Source organism: Gossypium hirsutum, chromosome A13 (assembly GCF_007990345.1).
Source record: "Gossypium hirsutum isolate 1008001.06 chromosome A13, Gossypium_hirsutum_v2.1, whole genome shotgun sequence".
Classification (NCBI taxonomy): Eukaryota; Viridiplantae; Streptophyta; class Magnoliopsida; order Malvales; family Malvaceae; genus Gossypium; species Gossypium hirsutum.
The window spans coordinates 13925789-13951984 of record NC_053436.1 but is presented as its reverse complement, the minus strand read 5'-3'; the positions used below and the strand labels follow the sequence as shown (position 1 = coordinate 13951984).

Below are 26196 nucleotides of genomic sequence, written 5' to 3'. Positions count from 1 at the left end.
AACACAGCTACCAGAGGTAGATCATCCTATAACCCGAAAATACGAGTGATAGTTGAAGTGTAACAAAGGACTTCACTATAAAATCTGGAGAATGAACATCAACTAGGGTATATGTTAATCGAATATAAGAAAATATTTCTCTACTGGAAGTCATTACTGGTACTTCTTCTTTATCGATACTGATAAGATTATTTTAAATTGATCTTAGTTTGACTTATTCCTATGATTACATGAATTCAGTATCTACTAAAAATTTTCCTGTTGAGTTTACTGAATTTTTTGTGGAAGAATCAAATTTTCCGGATTAGTATTTATTGGTTGATAAAATTTGTAGGGACTGTCTGATAATGATACTAGGGTACTGTTTTCTAATTGATTTGATGTTATTACTGTTTGATGTGATTTTGAAAATGGAATAATTAATTTCATACGATGCTGTGGTAAATTACAAGCAAAAGTATATTATATTGCAAAGTCGGGATGATGAAATGTTTTGTTTTGAATCAGAAAAGGTTCAATGATTTGTCTATTGTGAATCATGTCAAAACAGAAATGTGCCAGAAAGAATTATGGTACTTACTTCGCTTATGTATTGGATATTAAAGTATTTAAGTTAAAGTTTAAATCAGTGGCAATAGTATGTTAAAATTCTGATGTGTTTCCAGAAGAGTTACCTGAATTACTGTTGATTAAAGAAGCTGAATTTACTATAGATCTTGTGATTGAAATGATAGTGAAAAATATATCTGAAATCAGAGGTTTTTTTATACTAGTCGGTTATTACCAGAAATTTGAAAAAGGATTTTTGGATGAAACAGTTATTACAGAAAGATGTGGAATTGAAATGATCTGATAAATGTCAGCAAGGTTTTGATTAGTTGAAAGCTCAGTTAACTGAAGCACTAGTTCTGGTTCAGTTTGAAATTCAGTAAAGAAATTTGTGATTTACAGGGATAACAGTGTTTTGATGCAAGAAAGTAAACTAATGGTTTATGTTTTCGGAAAGTTAGAATCACATTAAAGGAATTATCTGATACATGATTTGGAAGTGGTAGCTATTGTCCTTGCATTAAAAGATCATGATTTGATAATTCATTATCATCCAAGAAAGACAAATGAAGTTACGTATACTTAGAATTGAAAGTTTTGTTTTGTATCATGAGTCATGTTAATAGGGGTAAATAAAAATACTGAATGACTGATTTCTTTAATGATTGATTGTTACTAAATAATAAAGATCAATTGATTGTTATCGAAAAATACTGACTATTATTAAAATGGATAAGTATAGAATACTGATTGAGAAGTGAATAGTTGAATATTATTTATTGATATTGAACAGTGAACTGAAGTATGAGTGAGACATATGAATTATGTATCTCTGAACTTATCTATGAATGGAAAATATTATTGTTCAGATGATTTGTGAATTTATTTTGGAAAGCTAATAGGGTTAGTAGATGAGAAAAATTGAGTGAATTATAAAGGATTTATCTTTGTAGTGAACAAATATATAATTGTGATTGTCATATGATTTTTAAGTGTATGTTATATTATTAAGTGTTTAGATTATAGAAATACCACTGAGTTCATACTCAGCGTACGGTTTGTTTCCGTGCGCAGGATAGGTTAAAGTCAGACCGTTGAATCAGCATCCCAAGTCGATCCCGAACTCAACGTGGTGAAGTATATTAATTATTGGTAATGGCATGTACCTAAAATGTCTATGTGTGTCATTTTGGATTGTCAAGGTAAGGATGAAATAAGTAAATTTGGATTTGGTAATAGTATATGGTAGGAACTGGTTTATTTGGTAAGAAATTTGAACTATTTGATAATGTATGTGAAATACTTAAAAAGATTCATCATATAAGCACGTAAAATGTCTAATTTGACATGTTTGGAGTAGGTTTGAATGTGATTTAAAGTGATTGAACTGAATTGACTGGTAATGCCTGTAATCTTATTTCGGGGACAAATAAGGGTTAGGAGGTGTTACACACTGTAGAGACACGGGTGTGTGTCTCAACCGTGTGTGTCACACAGTCTAGTATATGGGCATGTGATTTGGCCGTGTGACCCCTGCAGCTAATTTTTGAAAATTAAATTTTCCACAAGGTCTGGCACATGGGTGTGTAGCTGGCCATGTGACCCAAGTCAGAGAGTTACATGGGCAGGGACAGGGGCCGTGTGCCTCACATCAAATGCCCACACAGCCTGGGACATGGGCGTGTCACTTGGCCATGTGAGCCACACGGCCTAGCCACACAGGCATGTATCCCCTGCACTTAAGAAAAATTTTGAGATTTTACGAAAAATTCTCTGAGTTCCCGATTTAGTCCCGACTTGTTTCTACATCATAAATTGGTTCTCGAGGGCCCATTCAAGGAACATTATGATTGAATATGGTTATGAATAGTAAATGATATGTGTAGATTGTTTTTAAATCTGTAAACTCTGGTAATGTTTCGTAATCCTGTTCCGATGACGGATATGGGTTAGGGGTGTTACAATTATCATGAGTTTCTTTGTTTCTTTTGGTTATATTGTATTTTGAATGTTTTTATTTGCAAGCATGAACTAATTTTCTAAATACCCAAAGAGATGAACCCTGTGATGAATTTTGTCATTTGATTTCTATTTTACGCAATAAAGACTTAAATATTGTTCTCAATTATATGTGCTTAATTTTTTATTTAATATTTCTAGACTATTGATCCATGTTTGATGTGCTTAAATCAGAGGAGGAATAGACCCTGTTTGAGAGTAAATCTAGTGTAATTGAGTGGAGTTGCATGCAATTTTAGAAATAGGACGACATAAATCTACCGAATTAAAGTCAAATCTAATTAGGGCATCCATAGATCGAGTTAATGCGATAATAAGGTTTTAATTAGAAAGAAATTTCATTTAATTAACTTAGAGTCAGTTGCTCTTATTCTTGAAGAGAGATTTTAGCATAGTTCAAGGATTTCTACAGATCAAGATAAGTGGAGAAATTGCGTAATTTAGATTGATAGTGACAGATGAAGTCTAGATGAATTCTTTTCTGGGTATTGCTTCGCTTCTTGGTTGTTTACTCGATTATTTTCCTGATTTGTTCTTTGTCGCGTTTGTAGTTAATTAGTTTAGTTAATTTTTAGTTTTAATCAATCACTCAAATTTATTGGTTAAATAATAGAAAGACGGTAATTACTAATATTTTTAATTTATGTGGAAACGATATCTTTACTCACCATAACTATACTATTAATTAATAAATACACTTGCCTTAGTCATATTTTTAATTAGTTTCAAGTGCATCACTAAAACATATGTTTTAGTCATGCAAACCCTCTTTCCTTAATCTTTGAAGGGGTGTTTTAAGAAAAACTAATGTTTGTTATATTAAATATATAGATTATATATCAAATATGAACATATTTGAAGGATTAAAAACAAAATCATATGTACTTATATTATACAAAAAATCATTAATTTAGTGTCATAAGTTTATCGCGCATTAACTCAAATGAGAAATGCCTAAAAACCATTCTTTATATAAAATGGGTTAATATTTGATATACGGTAATGCACTTTTTTTACTTCACTAACACTTGTTTCTGAAGTCTAAAACATCAATGTACCAAATATTTTCTCAAGCTATATTATAAATTTTCTAATAAATCATTATTTCAAACCAACTGATCAATTATTGAAATAGTTTTTCATTATTGTTAATTTCCATAAAATTTCGTTTGTAATGCATTGATATTATTTTTATTCACATTACTTTATCTATTTAATATTTTAATTGATATTATCAATTTTATAATTAATAGATGCTAAGATCCCAACACTAGATTTGCTGGATGACAGCATGTTGTACCAGTTGAATTAAACAACGGGTCCGGGATAAATGCTGAATTTACTACTAGTTCCATAAGGACAAGGAATTTTCAACTAGTCTACAAAATATTGCTACACTAGTATCTCATCTCATGGGTGTTTCAAACAATAATCTTTGCTGCATCAGCAAAGGTAATGTCAAATTTTCATAACTTCCAGTTTGTTGGCCAAGGTAAAACAAATAGCTTCATCTTTGTGCAGCTTTGTATGGTCAATGTTAGTCAAATCACTGTCTGTGCAAGTCTTCAGTAAAAAGTAGTAATACCTCGAACGGATCATCGAAATACTGACTCTTTCACAAAGGATCTGCCACCCGAACTGCAAGAGTGAAGATTAGAAAGTTGATGAGCCACCACCATCACAAGGAAGGCTAATCTTTAGCCTAGAAAAAATATATACGCTGTTACTCACGAATACTGAAGATGGATATTCATAAATCGACGATTTTCTTTGCTTTGAGATAGTGTTACAGAGCCTTCAATAATTTGATCCTGCTCCACCTCTATGGGGTCATACAAGTATATCAATGTCTGCAAAATTTACGTCATAAGCTTTAAAAAGGGTACCTTAAAGAAAGGAAGCAGTACCATCATGCAAATTGGTACAGTTCACAACGGTTCAGAATTTTGTTATGCTCAAATCAATAGCGTATTTCTTAATAGAATCAAACAACTTTTGCATATGATACCTGTTGCCAATGTGTTGGAGGATCCTCTGGTGCTGTTGAGAGTACAAGTGGTTCGTTGAGATCGGTGCGTTTCTTAGTTGGGATATCATCAACAGGATCATCATCTGATATGCCAATGAGTGGGGATAGACTTGGAGTGATTATAGAAGAATTTGCTGGCCCACTGAATTCAACATCAAACCAAAACGCAAATCCATGTAGTGGAGCTGGGAATCAAGGAAGTACGAATACTATGCTCAAAATGAAGACATAGAGGAAATTTACAACGACCATGTAAGCTAATAGCAAGAAACAAAGGCCTATGTGAAATAAAGTAAATGGTGTGTAACAATGGGTAAACTGAAAGATATTAACAAAAGAGGATAAACTGATTACACTACTGCATGATATCTCAATTGTCTGGTCTGCACACACAATGGAAATTCCCAACACAGCATGTGTATGCACACAGACAGAAAGAAGACAGCACATTGCATATGGAAAAAGCAAAGGTATCAATAATGGGTTTACCTCGCATCATTGACTGGAACTTATATCTTGTTGATATAGATTCTAACTCATTGAGTTGGATAGTGTAGCAGTCCACATGCTTAACCTGTTTATCGTAATATATTTCAATGCCATTTGATGAGCAATTTTTAGAAATATGTTAAAATGAAAATTGCTTTAGAGCTCACAATTTGGTCATATAACATGGACAAACGCTGTTGGCAAAGAGAATGTCTCAAGCAACAGCCACATGGCATTAATGAGAAATTGTTACATCAAATTTTCAATTTATGAAGAATCTATTAGGTTGCCACATAGACACCAGTGGTGCACTTCCAACTCATGCCTTGGGGATCTAAGGGGAATGTGATGTCTTAGGTAAAGAAGACGTAAAGGATACAATAAAACTAACGGTGGCCTTTCTGATTTCAGAAATCAATAGGGAAAACCAGAGGGGAAAAGCAAGAAAGCTAGAAGACTAACCACATGTGGCCATGTCAAAACATTTTCCCCCGTTATTGTCTCCACACATGGCTCTTCAAACGCACACTGTTTTGCTACCGGCAGCATTGCAGACACTGCAAGAGAAATCAACATTATAATTTCCTATTTCACACACAATCAACAAAGAAACAAGCTACAAGCAAAAGACATGAGAGCTGAAATTTCTAAGCAGGTTTGTAGAAATTTAATTTCACATATATATGCATGAAAAAAAATACAAATCTAACTTAGCATCATACTCACTATCAATTCCATAGACATTGCGCCAAAAATCAATGCTGTCATTGTATCTGTCAGGATGTGTGATGGGTGCCAGGTATAACTGCAGGCAGTAAAGAGTGAAAACAATAAATAAGTTTATTTTCATCATGAGAAACATATTCTGCAACACAATAAAACTTCATACGAGTCGCAAACCATTAAACAGAGAGGAAAAAGAACAAAGCAGCTCAATTACACTGTCATGGTCAGCAAGTAGCAAAACAAGGTTACAATAGCTGGCATAAAAAAGAAGGGACACAGACCGTTGCAGTGCAAGGAAGAATAAGGCCTCCATGTTTTAGCCATCGATCTCTAGCAGTAATAACACTTCCCAGCATGCTCTGGAAAATTGTAATGAGGGTGATCACATATGCAAGTAAAATAAATGTAAAAAGAATAGGACAAAGAGTCAATTGAATGAATAAAAGATAATGCTCTAATCTCTGAACATGTAAGAGTTCATTGAAATCTTTTAAAAATAAACTTAGCATATGATGCAAGGTTTTAACAATCACCTCATAGAGCAGCGTGTAGCCCATCCACTCTGAAATTATTACATCAACCTGTTCATCAATTTCAACATCCTGTAGAAATTATAACTAGTATAAACTGTCAGACATTCGAAAGGAAATAAATCAGTTCAAGAGAAAGTAACACATTTCTCAGAACAGTGTGAAGCACATAGCTGTCCACCCCCCTCTCCGACCCTACCATCTAGAAGTTTATTAGCAGATCTAGATTGTAAACATAAATGTAGAAACGAAAATTGAGTCTTCGTTATCTTGAATGACCTACATAAATTTAGCCTACAATAGCTGCTAATTTTGTGTCTCCTCCAAACAAAGATACAAATAGCAGTAATATCCACTCATTGTTCGATAATTAATCTATGAATTGATACACCCGGGTGTTGAAACCAAGCCAATGTGAAAGCTGGCAACCCAGCAAACATTACAATGGCCAATGACCAATAGGTACAAGCTTTCACCAATTATTATCCTATGATCCCCATAACTATAATGGTGCTCATATCAAGTATGAGAAAGATGCGACTATTTAACCAAATATATCCACAAAGGCTACCACAATTGCAGTCTTCTACTAATGAGAGCATCTAGAAGGTGTTGTCACAATTTTTCTCATCTATAATGAGATTTAAACACCAGCACCAATGCAAAGCCCTAAAATGGTTTGCAAAATGTAAAGCACCGACAAAGGTCTCCATCCATTTTGCACACAGCAAAACAAGAATTCCACCTTGATTTTCCAGTGCAGCTAGTGTTCTGTTGACCTCAACAGTAAATGCAGAAGAATCATCTCTAATTCCACGATGTTGAAACCGATTGTGCGGACTTGTGGCTTTAAAGATAAAGAAGTTATTCTCAATGACTTTAAAAAAGTTGAAGAAAGAAAATCTAACCCTAAGTTGGCTTATCCCTCCAACAAAGTCCGAAGTTAAATTCAACTCCTCCATTCCCAACCATTTAAGGAAATACACGTCAATAAGTCTGAGAAGAAATAAAAAATGCTAATATATATAGGTGCTTATTCTTTTTTCTAATATTCTTGCAACCATTTAAGGAGCATAGATATCTACAAGCTTCAGAGGAAAAGCCTACCTCAACTCGCCCGTGCAATACAATGACCGTTTCAGCTAAATTATTTGCTTTCACCACTTCTTTGGCCTGCTTGCAAATAGCAAAGTTGAATACAAACCAAACGGTCAGTTCCATTTTAAACAAGGCAGCCAAAGAAAGGTCTAGAGAAGTAAAGAATATATATAATTCCACAATGTTGATAGATTCTAATAGCATACAGATTCTAATAGCAGTGTTAACCAGGTATCATAATCTCATTGTAGCAATTAACACAGTAAGAAAATGAAAATGGCAACGAGAGAAGGAAAATGAGCTAAATTAGCACTCTCAAAAGAGAAGGTAAAAATGCCTCAGCTACACGTAGTTAAGCGTTAATGCAACAAAGTACCTGCACTGCAATAGCACTGGCATCCACTGCATAAACCTGAAAATACAAAATTGCTTAAGATATTAGACAGTTGTATTTAGTTGAATCCATAAACATTACAAGAATATAACTTTGAGATAGCAAGAGAATTCCAAAAAATATATATACTAAAGAACAAAATTGCAGTTCTATCTACATTTGCTCTTGGTCAATAGTTGAATTGAAGCCTCCTTGTCTTCTTTATGGTAAAGTTATAAAGTTCACAACGAAAGAAAGAAAAACCTAGAGGAAACCAAAAATAGAAAGTTCAACATAACTTCTAGCAATCCTCTGCACTTACTAAATAATGCGATATTCAGTAATTAGTTCAAAACAGTACACATGATGTGCAAAAAATTGAGATTGAATCAACTCTCAAAAGCATAACTCTGCTATAAATATGTCAATCATGCGATAAGAACTTCAAAACATATACCCGTTTTGCACCAGCTTGAGCACAAAATATCGAAAGAATGCCTGTGCCACATCCAACATCAACTACAACCTATAAAAATAGTCAAAATAAATAATGAGGAAGAGGAATAAACCAGCTAAATATTATTTGGAGAGAACCCTTAAACCAACTTGGCTGTTTGAGAGCCGCATGCTTTGTATCTATGTTTCTATTAGACATAAATGCATGTCACCCAGAGATGAGATTATAATATCAGTACAGCATAATGTTGTGATTAGGTGAAACAGGAATCTTACACAAAATCAAACCAAATATGGTAAAACCAGGTATCATTTGGTTTCAAGAAAGAAGAGAGATTACATATAGTTTTATAACAAGGACAAAATGGCATTACCTTCCCCTGAATAAAACTCTGGTGTTGCATGACTGCATCCCGGTAAGCTTCAGTTCGAACATGATCCTGTATGCTTTTAGAGATAAGGTATGATCAGTGGATTATCATGAATTTCTATTATCATCATTATTTTTTTAAAAAGAAAAATTCTTTAAACATCGAACTATAATTTAAAGAACTCGCCATTGGAACGAGCACAAGTAAAGAAGTGCTAAAACTTTTGATTACAAATGCAAGATTCAACCTTGCTTAAACGAGGTAGCAAAAAATTCATAGATAGTTCATAAATAGTAAAAAGCAACATTTTTTGTAAACAAAGAACGTGAGGACATTGCTAAAACAACTCAAATTTAAATTCCCAATGTTAAGCTCTCATTCCAAGACACGATCTTGGCAATAACCCATTTCCCCTAGTAAATGCAAGCACTAAAATGCTTCCAAAAGACTAAACTCATAAAGCTAGAAGTGGAAGAAATTCCACACAATCCATCAAGAGGCATTAATACCAAAAACAAAATGAACTCAGTTAAGAACAATTACGTAGAAGAGAAAGAACAAGAAAGAAAGAAAAAGACCTTGATCATTTCTTCGTGGATACCAATGTGGGCGTAAGCCTCAAAGTAGGCCACGTCGAAGTCCGTACAAGCGGGAGGAGGTGATTTCAGGTCTTGCTGATCGTCGCTGGCGTCCTTCTTCTGAGGGTGCTGGGATTCAGAAGCCCTAAACACTTCACGTGACCTACGACCTCCCTTCCTCCCACGACCTCCCCCTCGCCTCCCTCCCGAGGTCTGCTGCTGGCGAGGGACATTGCCAACTCCTGTGCTCCCAGACATGTTTTGCTAGTCGCCGGAGAGTAGCAATTGACGGGCAATGTGAGGAGGGAGAAAACCACAACGTTTTTCCTTGTCAAGAACCCAAAGAGGGAAAGCTGGTTTGCGTTACTGTTTGTTAAATGAAAACCGAATGGCGGTGAAGGTTTTGGGGTTTTGCGGTGCGTTTACAACAGCTTATAATCCGATATATAAGGGCAAGGGTTGAGGGGTTCATGGCTACCCGCCCGGTCAGCCCAACTGGTGGACCTTAGCCTTATATTTCTCAAACCGAATTGGTTTCATCCGTCGATTTTATTGTTTAAAAATAATGGAAAAGATAGAAATAGCTTATATTAATATTTATATTTATAATTAAATTTAAATAAAAATATTTTTATTATCTTTTATAGTGAAACAAATCATTTAGACATGTTTGAATTAGCTCAGCTTTAGTTTAGATTTTTTAGAATTAAATCTCAATCCAATTCAACTCATAAATACTTCTTAGACAAAAAGTTTTAACTTTTTATATACTTCGAATTATTAATTTATATACATAGCCTCTCTACTATATCTCATTTATGATTTTAATCTTTTAAATTGTATTATAGTTCAGCTCAACTTATAAACACCTCTAGGGGAAGGGTTTCAACCTTTTGTGTAATTTGAATTATTAATTTATATACATAATCCCTCTACTATATCTATAATTTATGACTTTGATATTTTAAATAGTCCCCCTAGTTGAATGATTTATTAAGTCAATCTGGACTGTGTCTATTTGAATTTTAAAATTTTTGAGTCATTTCAACTTGAATATAATCGTTTGGAGCAATTTTCAAATTAAGTCATTATAAATTTGGATATTTCAAGTTATTTTCGAATTTGAATGAATTCAAATTCAAGTTGGTTTTTAATCAATAATTTTGCACCTTTGAAAACCATTTTTTTAGTGCAATAAAAAACCATTTGATTATAATGTGGTGGTGGATTGGTAAAATCTTCTTGACAACCAGAACAATAATAAATTATGAAATACATGAGTTGTTTTCATGTGGTTGAATAAACAAATAAATGGAATGAAATTATTTTACAACTTTGAATCTGCACATTTTGAGTTTCCATACCAGATGGCAACTATGTTGCTTTTATATGGACCCTGCATTTTGACATACACATATGTCAAATGGATCATCAAAATTTTAGACTTGAAAAAACTTTAATGCATTAAAAACATCAGTCTACTGTAATTAACAAATGTATGCCAGAAAGATGAAATTTCAAGGACCAGCTTCAATGGTGAAACCACCTTTCGAACAAGCTAAGGCCCTTAACCTGCAATGAGGAAATAGTAATCTGAAGTAGCAGATGGATAGAATAAAAACTCGAAAATGGTCAGCATTGAATGATGGAGTACAAGAACTCACCACGGGTATCGGTAAGAAAGTTTATGAAGCATAAACAATTGCTAGAAAAGAATTTGAATTCTATTGCTGCCTTTTGTGTCCTGCAACATTATACTGAAAGCAGCTCGGTTTACGCAAAAAAATATGAAATAGATGCAAGCAACTTAGAGATGGCTCCTCTTACCACTCATGAAATTAGCAATTAGCGGAACTCGTCATGGTATTCATATTCATCTTCACTATCATTGAAGATGGCAGTATAAAATACATACGGGTTGTCAATCATCTCAACTAAGCTTAAGCGACCGTCTTTATTCAAATCTGCCTGTAATTAAATTAACAAAAATGTTCAATAACAGAGCTTTCTTTTTTTTGTTCGGTACAAATAAACTTCATTCCTCCAAAAGGAGGGGTAGCAATCTCTATGTCAAACCTTGGTTGAGAAGGAAGTGAAACTCAAAATTTTCATTCCATTGTCAAAACCTTTGCAGCAACTATGACTCACAAGAAAATTATTCCTTATACAGGAACATTTAATCTAAAACAAACGAACATCGTATTTGCTGAATAAAATGGAACACTAGAGAACTCATGCATACGTACATGCATAGCAATGTTCAACTATCTGGTGTGTAAATACCTGCGATATGATGTAATCTGCTTGTTGTTTAGCATAGTACCACTCTGATGGATGAAGTTTCCCAATTATTGGTACTAACTCTTCATCTGACAATAATCTGTTAATGATAACCAAAGGAAATGTATTTAACCATCCAAAAGAATAAGTTTCCATTCCAAACATATACCGAACATCAAATGTTCATACAAGCACCTGTCACCATCTTTATCAAGTTGGCTAAACATCCGTTTAGCTGGGGTCTCGGCGTCCATTGAGTAATCAGATGGATCATGGTTTATTACCAAGTCAAATACACCATGAAAAAATTCATCAAAGTTAACCTTCCCATCTTTGTCTGCATCTCTTTCCCTAAGGGAGGAAAAGAAAAAAAAAAGGGGGCAAAAGTCATAGTGATTGAAAGGCAATAATAGAAGGAAAAAGAAAAAGATCAAATGAAAAACGGGATAACATGTAAAACAGGGAAAAGGAAAAGGAATAAAACTCAGGTCACCTTACTTCCTTTTTGCATAACCATTGAAGTAGCTTTGGGTTTTTACTGTCAGCTGGGTGCATAAAGCTGGGAAAGAACCAAGCAGAAAAAATAGGGAGATAGCAGTAGCAGCAATTGAAAATACCCTTTTCACTGGAAGTATATTTGTAGGAACTTGCTGTATAAGTTGGAACTTACTCATTGAACTCGGTTAAATTCATTACGTGATCACCATCGGCATCTGATGCATAAAAATGTTCTTCTGTCCACCAGCCCATATCATGACCAAATGATGCGTAGTCTAGATAAAAGAAGCACAAAAAAGTTACCACCTCTAAAATTACTGCTTGGCAAATTAAACAGAAATCAAATACAATATCCAAGTTTTGTACTACAAATCTACAATGATCATTATTGAAAGCAAGATAAGATCCATAAATAGCATAGACTTGTTATAATGGTTTACTCTATGTCTCTATCAAAGGGAACATGGTAAGTACTGACTCGTCCCTCATGGCAGGAAAGAACAGATCATGCATGTCTGTTGTTTTGTTTTAATGTCATTAATCACTATATCTCTCAAAAGTTTTGAGAATCACTTCAAAAAGTGACTTCACAGATTCGTCAAAAGTATCTACAGATCAGTATAAATCCATCTATCAAACAACTGCAAGTATCTACAGATCAGTATAAATCCATCTATCAAACAACTGCAGCCACCTAAGAACTTAGCTTAAAAGCAAAAAAAGGAAAGCCAACACAAAGGACTAGTTTTACAACATGATCTATAATTTAGTAGCATAATGGTAGAGTATAGACCACAGACCATTCTTCACCCAACTGGGAGCTTCGTACTCTGCATATGAAACTAACCCATCATTGTTTATGTCATGAATTTCCATCTCCCTCAAACTCCTGAACCACTCTTCCTTCATAGCCTGCTGCAAATTCCACTCAATCAATTCATTCTCAGTCACAAAACCATCTGCTGGATCGACATCAATCTTGGGAAACAGCAACACCAACCTGTTCATTACATTAAACCTCCACTCTATCAACATCTACCAAAATTTTACTGCCAACATGCGTCAACAAGAATACAAATATAGGTGCAAGGTTTATGTGAACTGCATCATGAAGCAAAGACATAACCGATAACATCAATTTATATTTCCAACCAAATCATCACAATATACTCATTCTAAAAAGCATTCACAAAGGACTTAAGCATACTCACATCTCAATACTTATAATAATGAAGACACCTAACCAGTTTTCTATAAAGCACATGAGGAATAACAAATATATATATCTATATAACCATTAGTAAATAAAATAGGATTCATCATTACCAAGAATAGTAATGATTATATTTGTTACACAAATTCACACTTACATGCAATTGAATCGGATAAATGAACTAATGAAGCATTAATGTGAACAAGTAAACATAGCTAGCTCATAAATAGTAACATTGATAATCAAAAACACATTTTTAACTAAAATTGGCAGCTAAAACACTAACTAAAGCTCCAAAATTTCAACCCTTAGTAAGCAATAATAGTAACAACAATAGTGACAGAAATTTCAATTCTGACTAAAATAAAAAACTCAATCCTATCAATCTAAACTTAAACTCGATCCAACTTTATTTGACTGTGATTTTAACTCGTAATGACCCATCCTAAAACAATTTGAACTTGAACTTGAAGTAACATACCCTAAAATGATAAATCTTAAAAACTGACCCTCAAACATAAATAAGCCGTTCTAAAAAACCAAGCCTCAAACATAATAGTAACAACAATAGTGACAAAAAATTCAATTCTGACTAAAACTCAAAAATTCGATCATATCAATCTAATCTGAAACTCTATCCAACTCTATTTGACCATGATTTTAACCCAGTAAAGATCCCGTCCTAAAACTAGGCTAAGCAAGAAAAACCCAAAAATTAAAAACCGATCCAATCCGACTTGTTTGGAGGGTTTATAAAATACGGATTTAAAAATCGTGGTTAACCAAATCGAATTAATAGGAGATTTTCAAAATATCAAAAATCAAACCAAATTATGATAGAAAGTTAAAAACTTATTTTAAAAAATAACAACCGAACTGATATCAACCTACCTAAAACAACTCAACCTGAATTTAAAGTCAGATAACCTAAAAACGAAAAATCCTAAACAACTAAGTCTCAAACATAAATTATCGGAACACACCGAAATGATCCAATTTCAAATTTGACTAAATGATCGGAATATTATAAACTCGAGATTGATCCAATTTGAATTTATCCGATACAAATTCAACCAGGCTGTCTATGTGAATGTAATACCACCAACCTATTGGTAACATTGAACTTGTCCTCGTCATTCAAGTAATCTTCGGTCTCAGGCTGCGATTCTTCAGCGGGTTCGGGGTATTGTAAATAGTCGGGGCGGAAATGCTCCACGTACTGCTTCTCCCACTGTTTGTCTTCACGGAGGCGCTCGATCTTGGCGACGAGTGGATCAAAAGCGACAGGCTCGTGACGGGCGGGATTGCTGAAGCTGAAGGAAGAGCGGAGCTTGACGAGGCGGCGGCGGTTGTTGGCAGGGTGTTTCTTAGGGGAATAAGAGATGATGAAAAGGATTAGCAGAGCCAAGGTCATGTACACAATGGCAGAAAGTTCTCCCATTTTCTTGGAGGTCCTTTTAATTTTAGATTTGTTTAATGCTACTATGGATCATTCATTTTAAGCGTTGATTAATACGAAAATTGAGAAATTAATTTCAATCCTTATATTTCTGAAAACTGAAAAGATAGTTCAGTTGAGTAACATCTACTACTATCAGTTTTTTTTTCCTTTTTTTCTTCATTTTTAATTTGAGCAAATTAATCTCTATTAAAAATATTCAAATAATATACTCCCATCAATCAGAAATGTTAAAGTCTTTCGTTAATCGTACATAATTTTGATTGTCAAATGATAAATTTAACCTTTAATATTTATATATTTTATCATTTTGAACTTAATTAAAAAACATTCAACAAATTTAACCTCAATATTTACACATTATGGGATAAATTTGTTAAATTAGGATCAAGTTAATAGAATGTATAAATTTTAATAGCTAAATTTATTATTATACCAATTAAGATCATATACAATTAATAAAAAATATTAACATTGTAATTAATTGTTTTAATTACTTATTTTTAAAATTAATAACAATTAACTTACTTTGTTAAAGAGATTTTTTACCAATAAGCTGACTTTTCAATTTTCTTTTTATTTATTTTTGAACCATCCATGATTGGATTATTAATTTTTCATATTAATTTTGGATTTAATTCTTCTAGATTTATTTTTATTTTATGATTTTTGGAATTTTTTGATAAATTTTTTTAAAAAAATTCTTAACATTTATTTTATAAAATAATTTTTTAAGTTAATAAAAAATAATCAGTAAGTTTTATATATACATATATTTTTTAAAAAGTTATTTTTATTATTTTAAATAATAAAATATTTATTTTTACATTAAAAAATTAAATTAATTATTAATTAAATAAAAAAAATAGAATGCACCTTAGCTTGAATTTGAAACCCTCAGCCACTTTGTATTAGGAGCAAAAGATTAACACAAACAAATCAAAATCAATGATTAGAAGTCACAATATAATATCCCTTAGTATGTATGTTGTGAAAATCTGTAAATTATTATTCAAATTTAATCTAATTCAATTTAATAATCTGAGTATACTTAACTAGAATCTGAAAAATTCTTGAACCTCTTCTGCTGCAGAAAAGAAGGCTTTTTTTTCTCTTCCATAAATTAAAATTGTTTACAAACATCATCTTCTCTACACATAAAAAGTTAGGATGAAATAACAAACATCAATCTTCATTACCACAATAGATGGGAGAAATAAAGATGTACGGTAATAAGGATTAGTAATTCTTACGTTGGATGTTAGACAATAATGAAAATTAGTTGTTTTTATATTGCAAATAAACTCAAAAAAGTATTTTTTAACTAATTATATAGAAAGGCCGTTAGTTTTAGTAAAAAGTAAAAAAAATGTAATGTTAATAATCTGTTAGTGGATTAATATAATTTTTAATGATAGTGATCAATTCAAGCAATTATCTTAATTAGAATGAGTAAAGTGATAAAAAAAATTAGAACGACTACAATAAAAACAACATTATTTTATAGTGACCTATGGTGTGATTTACTTTTTAAAATTTAATCCATAATATAAGATGGATTGATATAAGTAACTTTTTAGAGGCATGTTTTAGTTTTTAATGAAATTTATTTGTTTATCTAATAAATCATCATTTTTGTAATAATTAAAAGCACGCAAATTTAAATACATTTTATTTTTCAATTTAAGAATTCAAGGGATTATAGATTTAAAGCTCAAACTCAAACCCATAAAGATGATTAATTTAACTTCCTTTAAAGCCCAATTACTTATTTTAAGTCCTAACATCTTAAGGCAAAATTTAACATGTTAGTCCAAGAAGCTTTGATAAGAGAACTCCAAAGCTATCAAAAGCTCAAGTCATGTCATGACTTTGATTTGGCATTTCAAAAAGCCTACAAACACATACTTTGGATTTGGAACCTATTTGGATTTACTTTAAGAAGTTTGAATGATTCACGTTGAGAGATAAATGGTCTATACGCACACTTTTTTGAATATCAGCCCATTTGAACCTTATTTAGGTCATTTGAAGATTTAGTTGTTTTATTTTTAGTCTAATTTGTTAATAACTCAATTTGTAATAATACCTTTCACTTGATGAAAAGTACTATCAAAGCACATAATTATCAAAATCCAAAGTTATTTAAAATTTCAAATCTTAAAATGTTTTTATAAAAGCATAGAAAGTTTACTACAATTTAGAGCTTTAGAAACAATTTAAAATTATTTAGAAATGGTTGAGGAATAATAAGAGTTATTTGAGACTCAAACAAAGATAGAACCAGAGGGTACCTCTAGAGAAGTATAAGTACCTTACAAGAGAAGTACCAACACCTGGGAGATGTAATGCGAATCCAAACAATTTTTAGAAAAGTGAATACACAATTAATAGGCTACAATTTATTTTATGTAGTGACACTTGTTGATAATATATTAAATTATGAAAAAAATTAAGTACATTAATTCATTACAAGTATAACTAAAACCAAAATTAAACCAGTAATCATCCAATTATAGATAAATTTTTGTTTTAGTCTATTAACTATAAAAAATAATGTTTTGAATTTTTTTATCATCGAAATTCATTTCTTTAATAATAAAATTAGTCCTCAGCTTTTATATATATATTTTTATCAATTTAACCCTAAACTTTTATAAAATATTAAAACATGTAAAAATTTAACAAATATTTATAAATATTTATATTTTAACAATTAAAATATTGAGCAAAATTTCTTGGCAAAATTTTCCACGAACATTTTAACCAAACCATAGCCGCCATCACAATCATTGTTGATCTCCTAAATCTTTCAAGAAGTTGAAAGAAGCTTGTAGTTGTTCTTAAAACTAAAATAGTAGTTATTGTGGTTTGGTGAATGGTGACAATGAAGACCAAGAAATTGAATGTAATTTCAATATCTAAAATTTGCAATCTATTGAGTGTTTGTATGAAAAATGTAAACAAGCTAGCCAAAAGTTTTTGAAACATCAAAGTTCTTGAAACATCAAAGTTCCATTAGATTTATGCCCAGTTAGGGTATTCTCGGCAACGGCTTTCTTGTCATCACCAATCTTAAACTCACCCAAGTACCTATGGTAATCTCTCTTCATTTTCATAAAACAACCTTAGTATCCCTGTTTCCAGTAGTTGGAACAATGTTCTTATCAAGGAGCTTCAAAATTCCAGTGCATACTTCCGACAACTCGGCCTCGATCTTGAATATGTACTGGAGGATCACAACATCGTGGTTGGCATTGCCATGACCTTCCTCTTTCTGCTCGATGGAGGAGACGATCTTCCATGAGGCGCAACGGACGCATGGTGACGTTCTTGTATGCGACAGAGGAGGTTGTGTTCCTTGATGGAGAGTTCGTCGGGGTGGGAGATGGCAGAGGCGGCATTCTCTATGAACTTGACCATCTCCTCATAGCGCTCGACTTGCTCAGTGAGTTTGGCCATGTAGACGTCTTCGCCGCGTGGGGAAGGGGTGCCATGGTTATGAGTGGTGATTTGAGGGACTAACTTTGTTATTAAACCAATGAAAGAGTGCCTCCGTTGGAATTTAACATCCGAGGTGAAAAAAAATTATTTTTCAAAATGTTACTAATCAAATAATTTTTTTATAATTAAGTGATAAAAATAAAAATTATTTATAATTGGATGATTATTAATGTAATTTACTTAATCAATTATTACTTCTAATGAAAAGAAAACTAGAATTTTGAAATATTTTAAAGAAAAAAAGTTAAGCAAGGACATCAACCTTATGATTAGGGGTGAATTTAGGAGTTGGCACAAGTCTCCATTTCTCTAAAATAATTTTTTTTTATTTTAATTCTTTAAAATTTTAAATTTAAAAAATTATACTTTAATTTTATAAAAATAATAAAATTTTAATTTAATTTTTTAAAAATTATATTTTTAATATCATAAAAATTAAAATTTATTTTCGCCCTAAAATAATTTTTTACTTGTCCACCTTACTAATTAAATTGTGTGTGAAAGAGTGGAAAGTGGAAACACAATAAATTGCAATAATTAAAACCATGGGCCAGGGAGCATGTGGTTTGCTAGAATCGTGAATTTTGACTTATTGCCTACGTGGCAAAAAATGGTTGGTTTGTTCTTTCATTATTACATGACAGCTTGCACATTGTATCTAGACAGTCACACTTCTAGTTTATCCCTAAATGTAATAAAAAGGCATAAACCAAATACATCTGTTTACAATGTTGGATTCCCAAATTAAGCATCCCAAAAGGTCCACTTTACTCGGTCTTTGCCTTTTGCTTCATAAAAGGGTAATATTAAATTAAAAAAGCGTCAAATTGTAATTTTGATCCCTTTATTATACTTAAAATTGACATACTTTAATTTCACGATTTTTCTACTTTTACAATTGCAACTTGATTTTATGTTGAATAGGTGTTAAAATTTTTGAACTTTTTTGTTCTAAAATAAATGAAAATTTTATTATTTTTCGTTTTTGTTTAGTAATTCTATATATAAATTTTTCTTTTTATCTTTTCTTATCAAATTAAAATTTAGAGACTAAATATCAAATTTAATATTGTAGAAGGATCAAAACATAATTTAACAAAATAAAAATACCCCATTTTAAAAATATATATTTTAGATTAAAAGCTATAAAATAAGGCGAGAAACCCAGATAAAAGAAAAAAAAGAGAAAAGACAAGACCAAAAGAGTAACCTTGTTGATAAAATTAAATATTGAAACTTTGTTTTGCTTTTTTTTTTCTTCCTTAATTTCTTATTCTATCTATCCAACAAGAAGCACCGAGGAAAAGAAAAAAAAGAAAAAGAAAAAGTAAGAGAAAGGTAATGATTTTATAGTCAATGATTATGGATGCTTATAGTATTAGTATGACATCTCTCTACTGATATCTAAATTTGTTAATTTTTTTGGGATTTTTTCCTCTGAAAAAGTGGGGTTTTTTTAATATAAAATATATTTAGTTTCTCTTTGTTATGATATTGGCAGAAATTAATGGCAGATTAGAGTGTAATGTGTATGTTGAGCAACTTGGGATGAAGGGTGTAAGGCTTTTCAATCCCAGCTGTAACAATTTGTAGCAAAGTTATTGCAGGAAGTGATGGGACAATTGACCCATCCTGCAACTTCCTTTGTAGATACTTTCAGGATAACCCATCAACATCATCTATAATTTGTATGTACTAAGCCCTTCGTAAATTTGTCAAATAATTGGTTCTTTTTTTGAGATTTTCTTTTTTGGGTATATTTTTTTTCCTTTTTTTGAATTTTATGCTTGTTTGTTGTTAAAATTTTACATGTACTTTAAATAATATAAACTTATTGCAGAAGTATTTACACATTTTGGAAAAAAAAAAAGAAAAAGAAAAATTGGAAAGGTTGATAGTGGATGGAGTAGGATTTGGCTCCATCAAAGGTTAGATTTTTATTTGTTTGGTTGGTTCAAGTGTCAGAATCTTGATATTAGTTGTAGCTTGCCTTTCAATTTTATGGTGATTTCTACAGTGAAACAGCAAGGAATATGAGGTTAGCTTTTTTCTGCTTTAGTCCTGGAATTACTGTGTAGGAATCTTCAATGAGAAAATTAAATTATATATATATTTCTGAAGGAACCCTTGAATTGGGTTTTACTTCTTTTGGCATCGTTGAAAGTTTTTTTTTTTTAAGGAAGTTTGTTTCCTATTTTTGTTATTACCCGAAAATTCTTTTGATTATTGCTTAAAGTTTGATGATTTTTTTTTAGAAGAAAATATAAAACCGTGAAATGAAACTTAAAGTATCCTCATAAATGCAAATTGTACTTTTGGGTGCTTTAATTGATTTTTATTTTCTTGTTTCTTATATAAACTTGAAAGGGAGATCTTTTGAATTCTTTGCTAAGTACTGTTGATTCTTCTAAGCATGTAATTAGCAAAAGAAAACAAAGAATGAGGAGCTGAAGAATTTGCTGCTATACATATATATATATATATTAAGCAGTAGCAGGATAATTTTATGTGGACTCTGGGTTAAACTATATCAAGTAGCCTTTTGGATTTATTGAGTTTTTGTTGGATTTGAAAATAGCAACTTGAATTCTGAATAGCTTTCTGGGTTTTCTTCCTTGTTTGGTTGCATTGTCTCTTTAATATATATATTTCAGAGTCAGAAACCCTAACTACCTTACCATCAAGTTCACTATTCACTAATCTCTAATTTTTAATGTTTTAAATGCCATTTATTATCTTTGATTTTATGGTTTTTTTCTTTGTTGTCTTTTCATTCATCAATAGCTCAACAATTCACAAAAGTCCAGGTTTTGAATGATGGAGCAAACCAGTATTGAATTCTTCACATACTCCATGGGGGCTTTCTGAATTTTATTGGAATTGATCTATGGTTAAGCTACCTTGGCATTTTTTGATCTATTTTTGCTTGTTTTGCATACTCTTTTTTGTTTGATATCTCTTCTTCCCCGTAATTTAAACATTCCATTGTACCTGTTGTCAGTGAAATCCACTACTGAAATAATCTGAGAACTATTCTCGGAAATCCATGATTTTGGATATGCATTACTAGCTTTCCTAATTTGACCGTTTAGTGAATTCAGTTCATTTTTCCTGCAGGTGATACTCTGGATAGTGGATTGAGACAAGCCTAGATGACTGTGGAAGAAGCTGGCAATAGCTCCGAGTGGAGTAGGGGCCAAGATAGGGCATTCGAGAATGCCCTTGCAACCTATCCCGAGGACTCTGCGGATCGGTGGGAGAAAATTGCAGCTGATGTGCCGGGGAAAACTTTGGAAGAGATTAAAGAGCACTATGAGCTTTTAGAGGATGACATTAACCAGATTGAATCTGGTTGTGTGCCTCTCCCTCCGTACGATTCTTCTGATGGTTCAGCCGGCCATGCTGGTGACGAAGGAACTGGTAAAAAAGGAAGCAGCAATTTAGGGCATTATAACAGTGAGTCAAATCAGGGGAGTAAGAGTTCGAGGTCAGATCAGGAACGTCGCAAGGGGATTGCTTGGACAGAGGATGAGCACAGGTAAAAATCAGTTCTTCTGATTTTAGATTTTTTATCTTCAGTTTTTCATTTTGATTGATTGAAGGTCCTTTATAAGCATCTTGATTTTGTTTTGCCCTACGAAACTTTAACACTTACTATTCTCCATGCTTTATTTTTAGCAACTCTGTGCATTTGTTGTGCTTTGGAATCTCATATCTATCCATACTTAGAATCTTTAATTTTATTTAAAAAAAAGAAGAAAGAAAACATCTCCAGGAATTGCTTTCCACCATTAAAGATTCTATTGGTTGCTTATTTTTAGTTAGTTGTCAGGTAGATTAGATCTTCTATGGCATTTTCACTGCTGTGCGTTATGTCTCTCAGTGAGTAGATGGCCATTAGATGAATAATATATTCTGAACTGATGTGAATAATTAAGTGAAAATCGAATTTCAATGTTACCACGTGGAAGATAGATCATTTACTCTTGTATGACCTGTGGCTGTTATCTGGAGATTAACCATTTAATCTTGTCTGACGTGTGCCAAGCTTTTGGCAACCACCACATAGCCATACTTTTTTACTTAAAACCGGTATTTTAGGTTTTTACTACTTTCTGTTGGCACGTGTTCAACGTGCTTTTCTGGTATGACAGCATATGGTTCCGTTATTAATGTGCTTCCCAAATTTGGTTCTGATGTGGAAGGGACAACTTGAGAAGGTTTATGGTAGAGAATTAACTTTTCACCCGGCTACCGCATAGGAAAAAAACTTACGAAAATAATAATAACCTATGTGATTTATTTCATCAACCAAGTCTCACGAAATGGTGTTTAGGTTATATAGCCACTTATGGTCTGTTGCACAATTTGAGTTGCATATCTCTTGCACATTATGGAGGAAAACCATGCCTTAACAAGTAAGAACTATTTGAGTGGTGTGTTCAAGTTTTCATCAAATTTAACCATTGGGGTTGTTTTTAGCTCAAGTGTCTGTCAAATCACCGTCTAACTGGATTATGCCTCACGTGTGGTGGATATTTGCCCTATTTGAGGTGGGTTTGATACAAAATATCTGACTAACTGAAAGTATAAATTTAGTTTGTTTCCCAGTTAGGTTACTAATAATTAGTTGTAAGTAGAAATTCTGCCAATTTTGTATCATCATGATAGTAAGTACCTATAGATATTATAAATATTGGTTTTCACCTCTTTTCCCCTATGTAGATTTAAGTCAAATAGAAATTTCCCTCTTCAGAAATACACATGGATGCAATATAGGATACTTGGCTACACATCCCGGGCATGTATGGTGGGCCAGGCTGAAGGTTAAGGGTCCAAACCTGGAGTTACGTGTGTGGGAGCTATAGAATACACTGCCATGAAAACACTCAGAAAATCATAGCGACTAGAAGTACAAATGAATTAATTGTTGAATTTGAGCTACAGTGAATTAATTGGTTAATTGTTAAATTCCTCACTAAAGACTAGGCTTTCCTTACAAGTCCTCTGATTAATTCCCATTCTCAAAACTGAATAATCTAGAGTTGTTGAGTTGATAACTCTGTTGTTTGCGTCTATGAAGTAGTCTGTGTATTTTGACATTTATGATACATATATTCCAGTATGCTACTGTGATGATTTCATTTTATGGTTCCAATATGAGTTATAAATGCCGTGTCCATGCTTAAACTTTAACTTGCACTTTCTTGTAATTTAGTGTTGGTGAATTTTGTATGCACTACAAATGACTTCAATTCCTGTAAAACATTGATATCTGATACCATTGAATAGGCATGGTTTCTTTTTAGCCAGTAACATGCAAGATTACTATGATGATAAATATCAACTTAACATTTTGGTGTCTTAAAGCTTGTGCGTTGTAAATGCATATATATTGAAAGATTTTTCTTTGTTATATATTTCTTTTAAAAGCATGAAGGCTTGAATTTTTTTGTCTCAGTTATATATATTTGACTGTGCTTAAGTAATTATCAGAATATTTGTTCCGCCCAAAAGGACACATAGCTAAAAAGGAGTACTAAGACGGCTTAACCTTTTCAATGTTTCAGTATCCGTTCTCCTGATCAGTTATTTATCCTTGAATTTGATTGTTACAGAACATATTCTTTTAGCTTTAGTTTGTCTATAAAACCTTCTCGTAGCCTAGAGGAAATGTTCATAACCTGGGATCACTCATACTTAAGAAACTCCATTTGTGAAAGACCCTATATGACAATCTATTTGACATTAAATGTAACAGGGGATTTTCCTTGGAAAGAGTATTGCATGATTAGTTGCTAATATTGAGAATAGTTGTAATCTTTTCTTAGAGAGGCAGCAATCAAACTTGGTAATCTAAAGAACGTCTGCAGAAAAGGATATGTAGAAGAAAGGATAAACGTAGATTCAAGTGAAAGATGTCAATTTCTCTATCTATTCGGATTGTGGTGTTTGCTGTGATGTTAAAAGCTGTATGGTAAGGATAAGGAGTCTTCCAGAGCCTTATGTCACAAGCCACGTTAGAGCATTGTAGAAGATTGCAAACACTTGAAGAAAACTGATCATAAAGCTGTTCTTGGCTACTTGTTACTTTATGGTGATTGCCTTGATTGATCCATGATAAGGTCTAAATGTCATAAAATTTGAATTAACACGAGGAATCCTGTTAGTGCAACTGGCATAGACTCTGGTTTTATAACTGTTTAAATGACTCTCCAGAGGCATGCCTTAACTTACTTGTCTTATTGGGACTTGTTAGTGTGAAGCGTAGGCCTATTAGCTATAGCTGAGGCATTACTCGGAAGAATCCGAGAGGAAGAAAAGGGTAAGGTTCCATGGTTTAGTATTCGGTGGTTAAAGTTCTTCCCCATTTGGATTAATTTTCAGTAACAGCTAGAATTTCTATAGGATGTGAAAAAGCATGTACTATGATCTAGTTATATGCCCCTTGAAGTAGATCTATTAAGGTATGTTTGAAGGAGACAAATCTGGGTCATATCAGAAAATTGCTATACTATAACCAGATTTGACTTTCCGATACATGATGGTTTCTAGGCTTCTGTTGCTTGAATAACCCCAAGTCACCTTTTTGGCTTGGTTGGCGCTCTGAGTTTGTCAATTTTGTTTAAACTTTGAAGTGTTTGGGTTTCTAAAATACAGCTGTAATTATGAGCAGCTTGATATAACATTGGGTCATATGTTAAGTTTTTAAACATTGTAATTGTCATCGGCATCTCCTCCATCGCTTATTCTCTCCCTCTCCATCTTGTTGTAATCAATAATGTAGTTTTCTAGTCTTCTTGTTACCGTCTTCTGTTGAAGTCTTGACAATTAATATGATCTTTTTGGGAGTTTTGAGATTTATGCTTCCTGCACATTGAAAAAAAATACTGACATGATTGATCTCATAAGCAGATTTTTCTTTTAGTTGACAGACTGGCTTTAGGAAGGATGGTCTTTATTCTTATTCTGTGAATTTTGAGATGTATTTTGATAGTACGTTTGACCAATAGGGTTTTCATATTATGATTGTAAGGATATCTTTGTCTTGAAAAACAGGTTATTTCTTCTTGGTTTGGATAAATATGGAAAAGGTGACTGGAGAAGCATATCCCGGAACTTTGTGGTCACAAGAACGCCAACACAAGTGGCAAGTCATGCGCAAAAGTATTTCATTCGGTTGAACTCCATGAACAAAGATAGGAGGCGATCTAGCATCCACGATATCACCAGCGTTGGCAATGCAGATATTTCAGCACCTCAAGGGCCAATCACTGGTCAAACAAATGGTGCTGCTGCTGGAGGTTCATCCGGAAAATCAGCCAAACAGCCCCCTCAACATCCTGCTGCACTGGCTGGTGTAGGTGTGTATGGTGCTCCAACTATGGGGCAGCCGATAGGAGGCGGCCCCCTCGTCTCAGCAGTTGGCACACCAGTGAATCTTCCTGCCCAGGCACATATGGCTTATGGAGTGAGAGCTTCTGTACCAGGAGCGGTAGTTCATGGTGCACCGATGAACATGGGTCCTGCGACATACCCAATTCCGCATACATCTGCTCATAGGTAACATGCTGTTTAGCTGCCAAATGTACAAAAGACGGAAGACAACTAGCTTGTGTAGATATCGGGTTATCGGGTTTTCCGATTTAGCCTGAATAAGATTTGCTTATTTGCAAGTACAAGTTTATGTCTGTCATTTGTTTAATCTATAAATAAGCCATAGAGAGAGTATTTACATGTATCAATATATAGGTAACTGTGCAAAAGGAAAATGTTAAATATGGCATGGTTTATGAGTAGGACAGCTTTTTGGCACCTTTTTCTCCTTCTTCTTCTTCTTTTTTTCCCTCATTAATTCTCTGATGCATCATTAGCATTAGAATAGTCAATGCTCAGAAGTTTCATGGAAAAATTGTAATAAAAAAAAACCCAAAAATTATTTACCATTAGAGCTGCATATCTAAGAAAATTTCTAATCGATTGGTTTTTCAGTTGATATATTGGCAAGTGGCCAAGAACAAGAT

General features: G+C 32.9%; 4 protein-coding genes across 14 annotated transcripts; 1 reads left to right on the top strand and 3 right to left on the bottom strand.

Annotated features, from left to right (window-relative positions):
* Positions 1 to 3876: 3876 nt before the first annotated feature.
* LOC107894067 (probable protein arginine N-methyltransferase 6) lies at positions 3877 to 9702 on the bottom strand. Its single transcript, XM_016819274.2, has 13 exons — positions 9219 to 9702; positions 8644 to 8709; positions 8271 to 8339; positions 7817 to 7852; positions 7450 to 7515; positions 6346 to 6414; positions 6094 to 6171; positions 5813 to 5891; positions 5549 to 5643; positions 5087 to 5171; positions 4577 to 4782; positions 4300 to 4418; positions 3877 to 4206 (listed from the first exon to the last, which is right to left on the bottom strand). The coding sequence occupies exons 1-13, from the start codon at positions 9474 to 9476 to the stop codon at positions 4164 to 4166; spliced, it is 1269 nt and encodes a 422-aa protein (XP_016674763.1). The 5' UTR covers positions 9477 to 9702; the 3' UTR covers positions 3877 to 4163.
* A 781-nt stretch (positions 9703 to 10483) lies between these two features.
* Positions 10484 to 14800, bottom strand: LOC107894066 (calumenin-A). 2 transcript variants are annotated; one of them, XM_041084943.1, is made up of 9 exons: positions 14316 to 14800; positions 12797 to 12996; positions 12169 to 12271; positions 11992 to 12057; positions 11694 to 11849; positions 11502 to 11598; positions 11046 to 11186; positions 10883 to 10962; positions 10484 to 10790 (listed from the first exon to the last, which is right to left on the bottom strand). In XM_041084943.1, exons 1-7 carry the CDS (start codon positions 14648 to 14650, stop codon positions 11064 to 11066), a joined length of 1080 nt encoding a protein of 359 aa, XP_040940877.1. In that variant the 5' UTR covers positions 14651 to 14800; the 3' UTR covers positions 10484 to 10790; positions 10883 to 10962; positions 11046 to 11063. The 2 variants fall into 2 exon arrangements, with proteins under 2 accessions (XP_040940877.1, XP_040940879.1); XM_041084945.1 differs by having other exon boundaries at positions 10883 to 10975; positions 14316 to 14761.
* A 2858-nt stretch (positions 14801 to 17658) lies between these two features.
* On the bottom strand, positions 17659 to 18130 carry LOC121212275 (14-3-3-like protein GF14 omega). Its single transcript, XM_041084725.1, has 2 exons — positions 17936 to 18130; positions 17659 to 17775 (listed from the first exon to the last, which is right to left on the bottom strand). Exons 1-2 carry the CDS (start codon positions 18128 to 18130, stop codon positions 17659 to 17661), a joined length of 312 nt encoding a protein of 103 aa, XP_040940659.1.
* A 1199-nt stretch (positions 18131 to 19329) lies between these two features.
* LOC107894064 (transcription factor SRM1) lies at positions 19330 to 25993 on the top strand. 10 transcript variants are annotated; one of them, XM_016819270.2, is made up of 4 exons: positions 19330 to 19510; positions 19674 to 19860; positions 21290 to 21710; positions 25232 to 25993. In XM_016819270.2, the coding sequence occupies exons 3-4, from the start codon at positions 21325 to 21327 to the stop codon at positions 25737 to 25739; spliced, it is 894 nt and encodes a 297-aa protein (XP_016674759.1). In that variant the 5' UTR covers positions 19330 to 19510; positions 19674 to 19860; positions 21290 to 21324; the 3' UTR covers positions 25740 to 25993. The 10 variants fall into 10 exon arrangements, with proteins under 10 accessions (XP_016674759.1, XP_016674760.1, XP_040940874.1 ...); XM_041084939.1 differs by lacking the exon at positions 19674 to 19860 and adding an exon at positions 20957 to 21062 and having other exon boundaries at positions 19354 to 19510; XM_041084938.1 differs by lacking the exons at positions 19330 to 19510; positions 19674 to 19860 and adding exons at positions 19915 to 20210; positions 20957 to 21062.
* Positions 25994 to 26196: the final 203 nt, after the last annotated feature.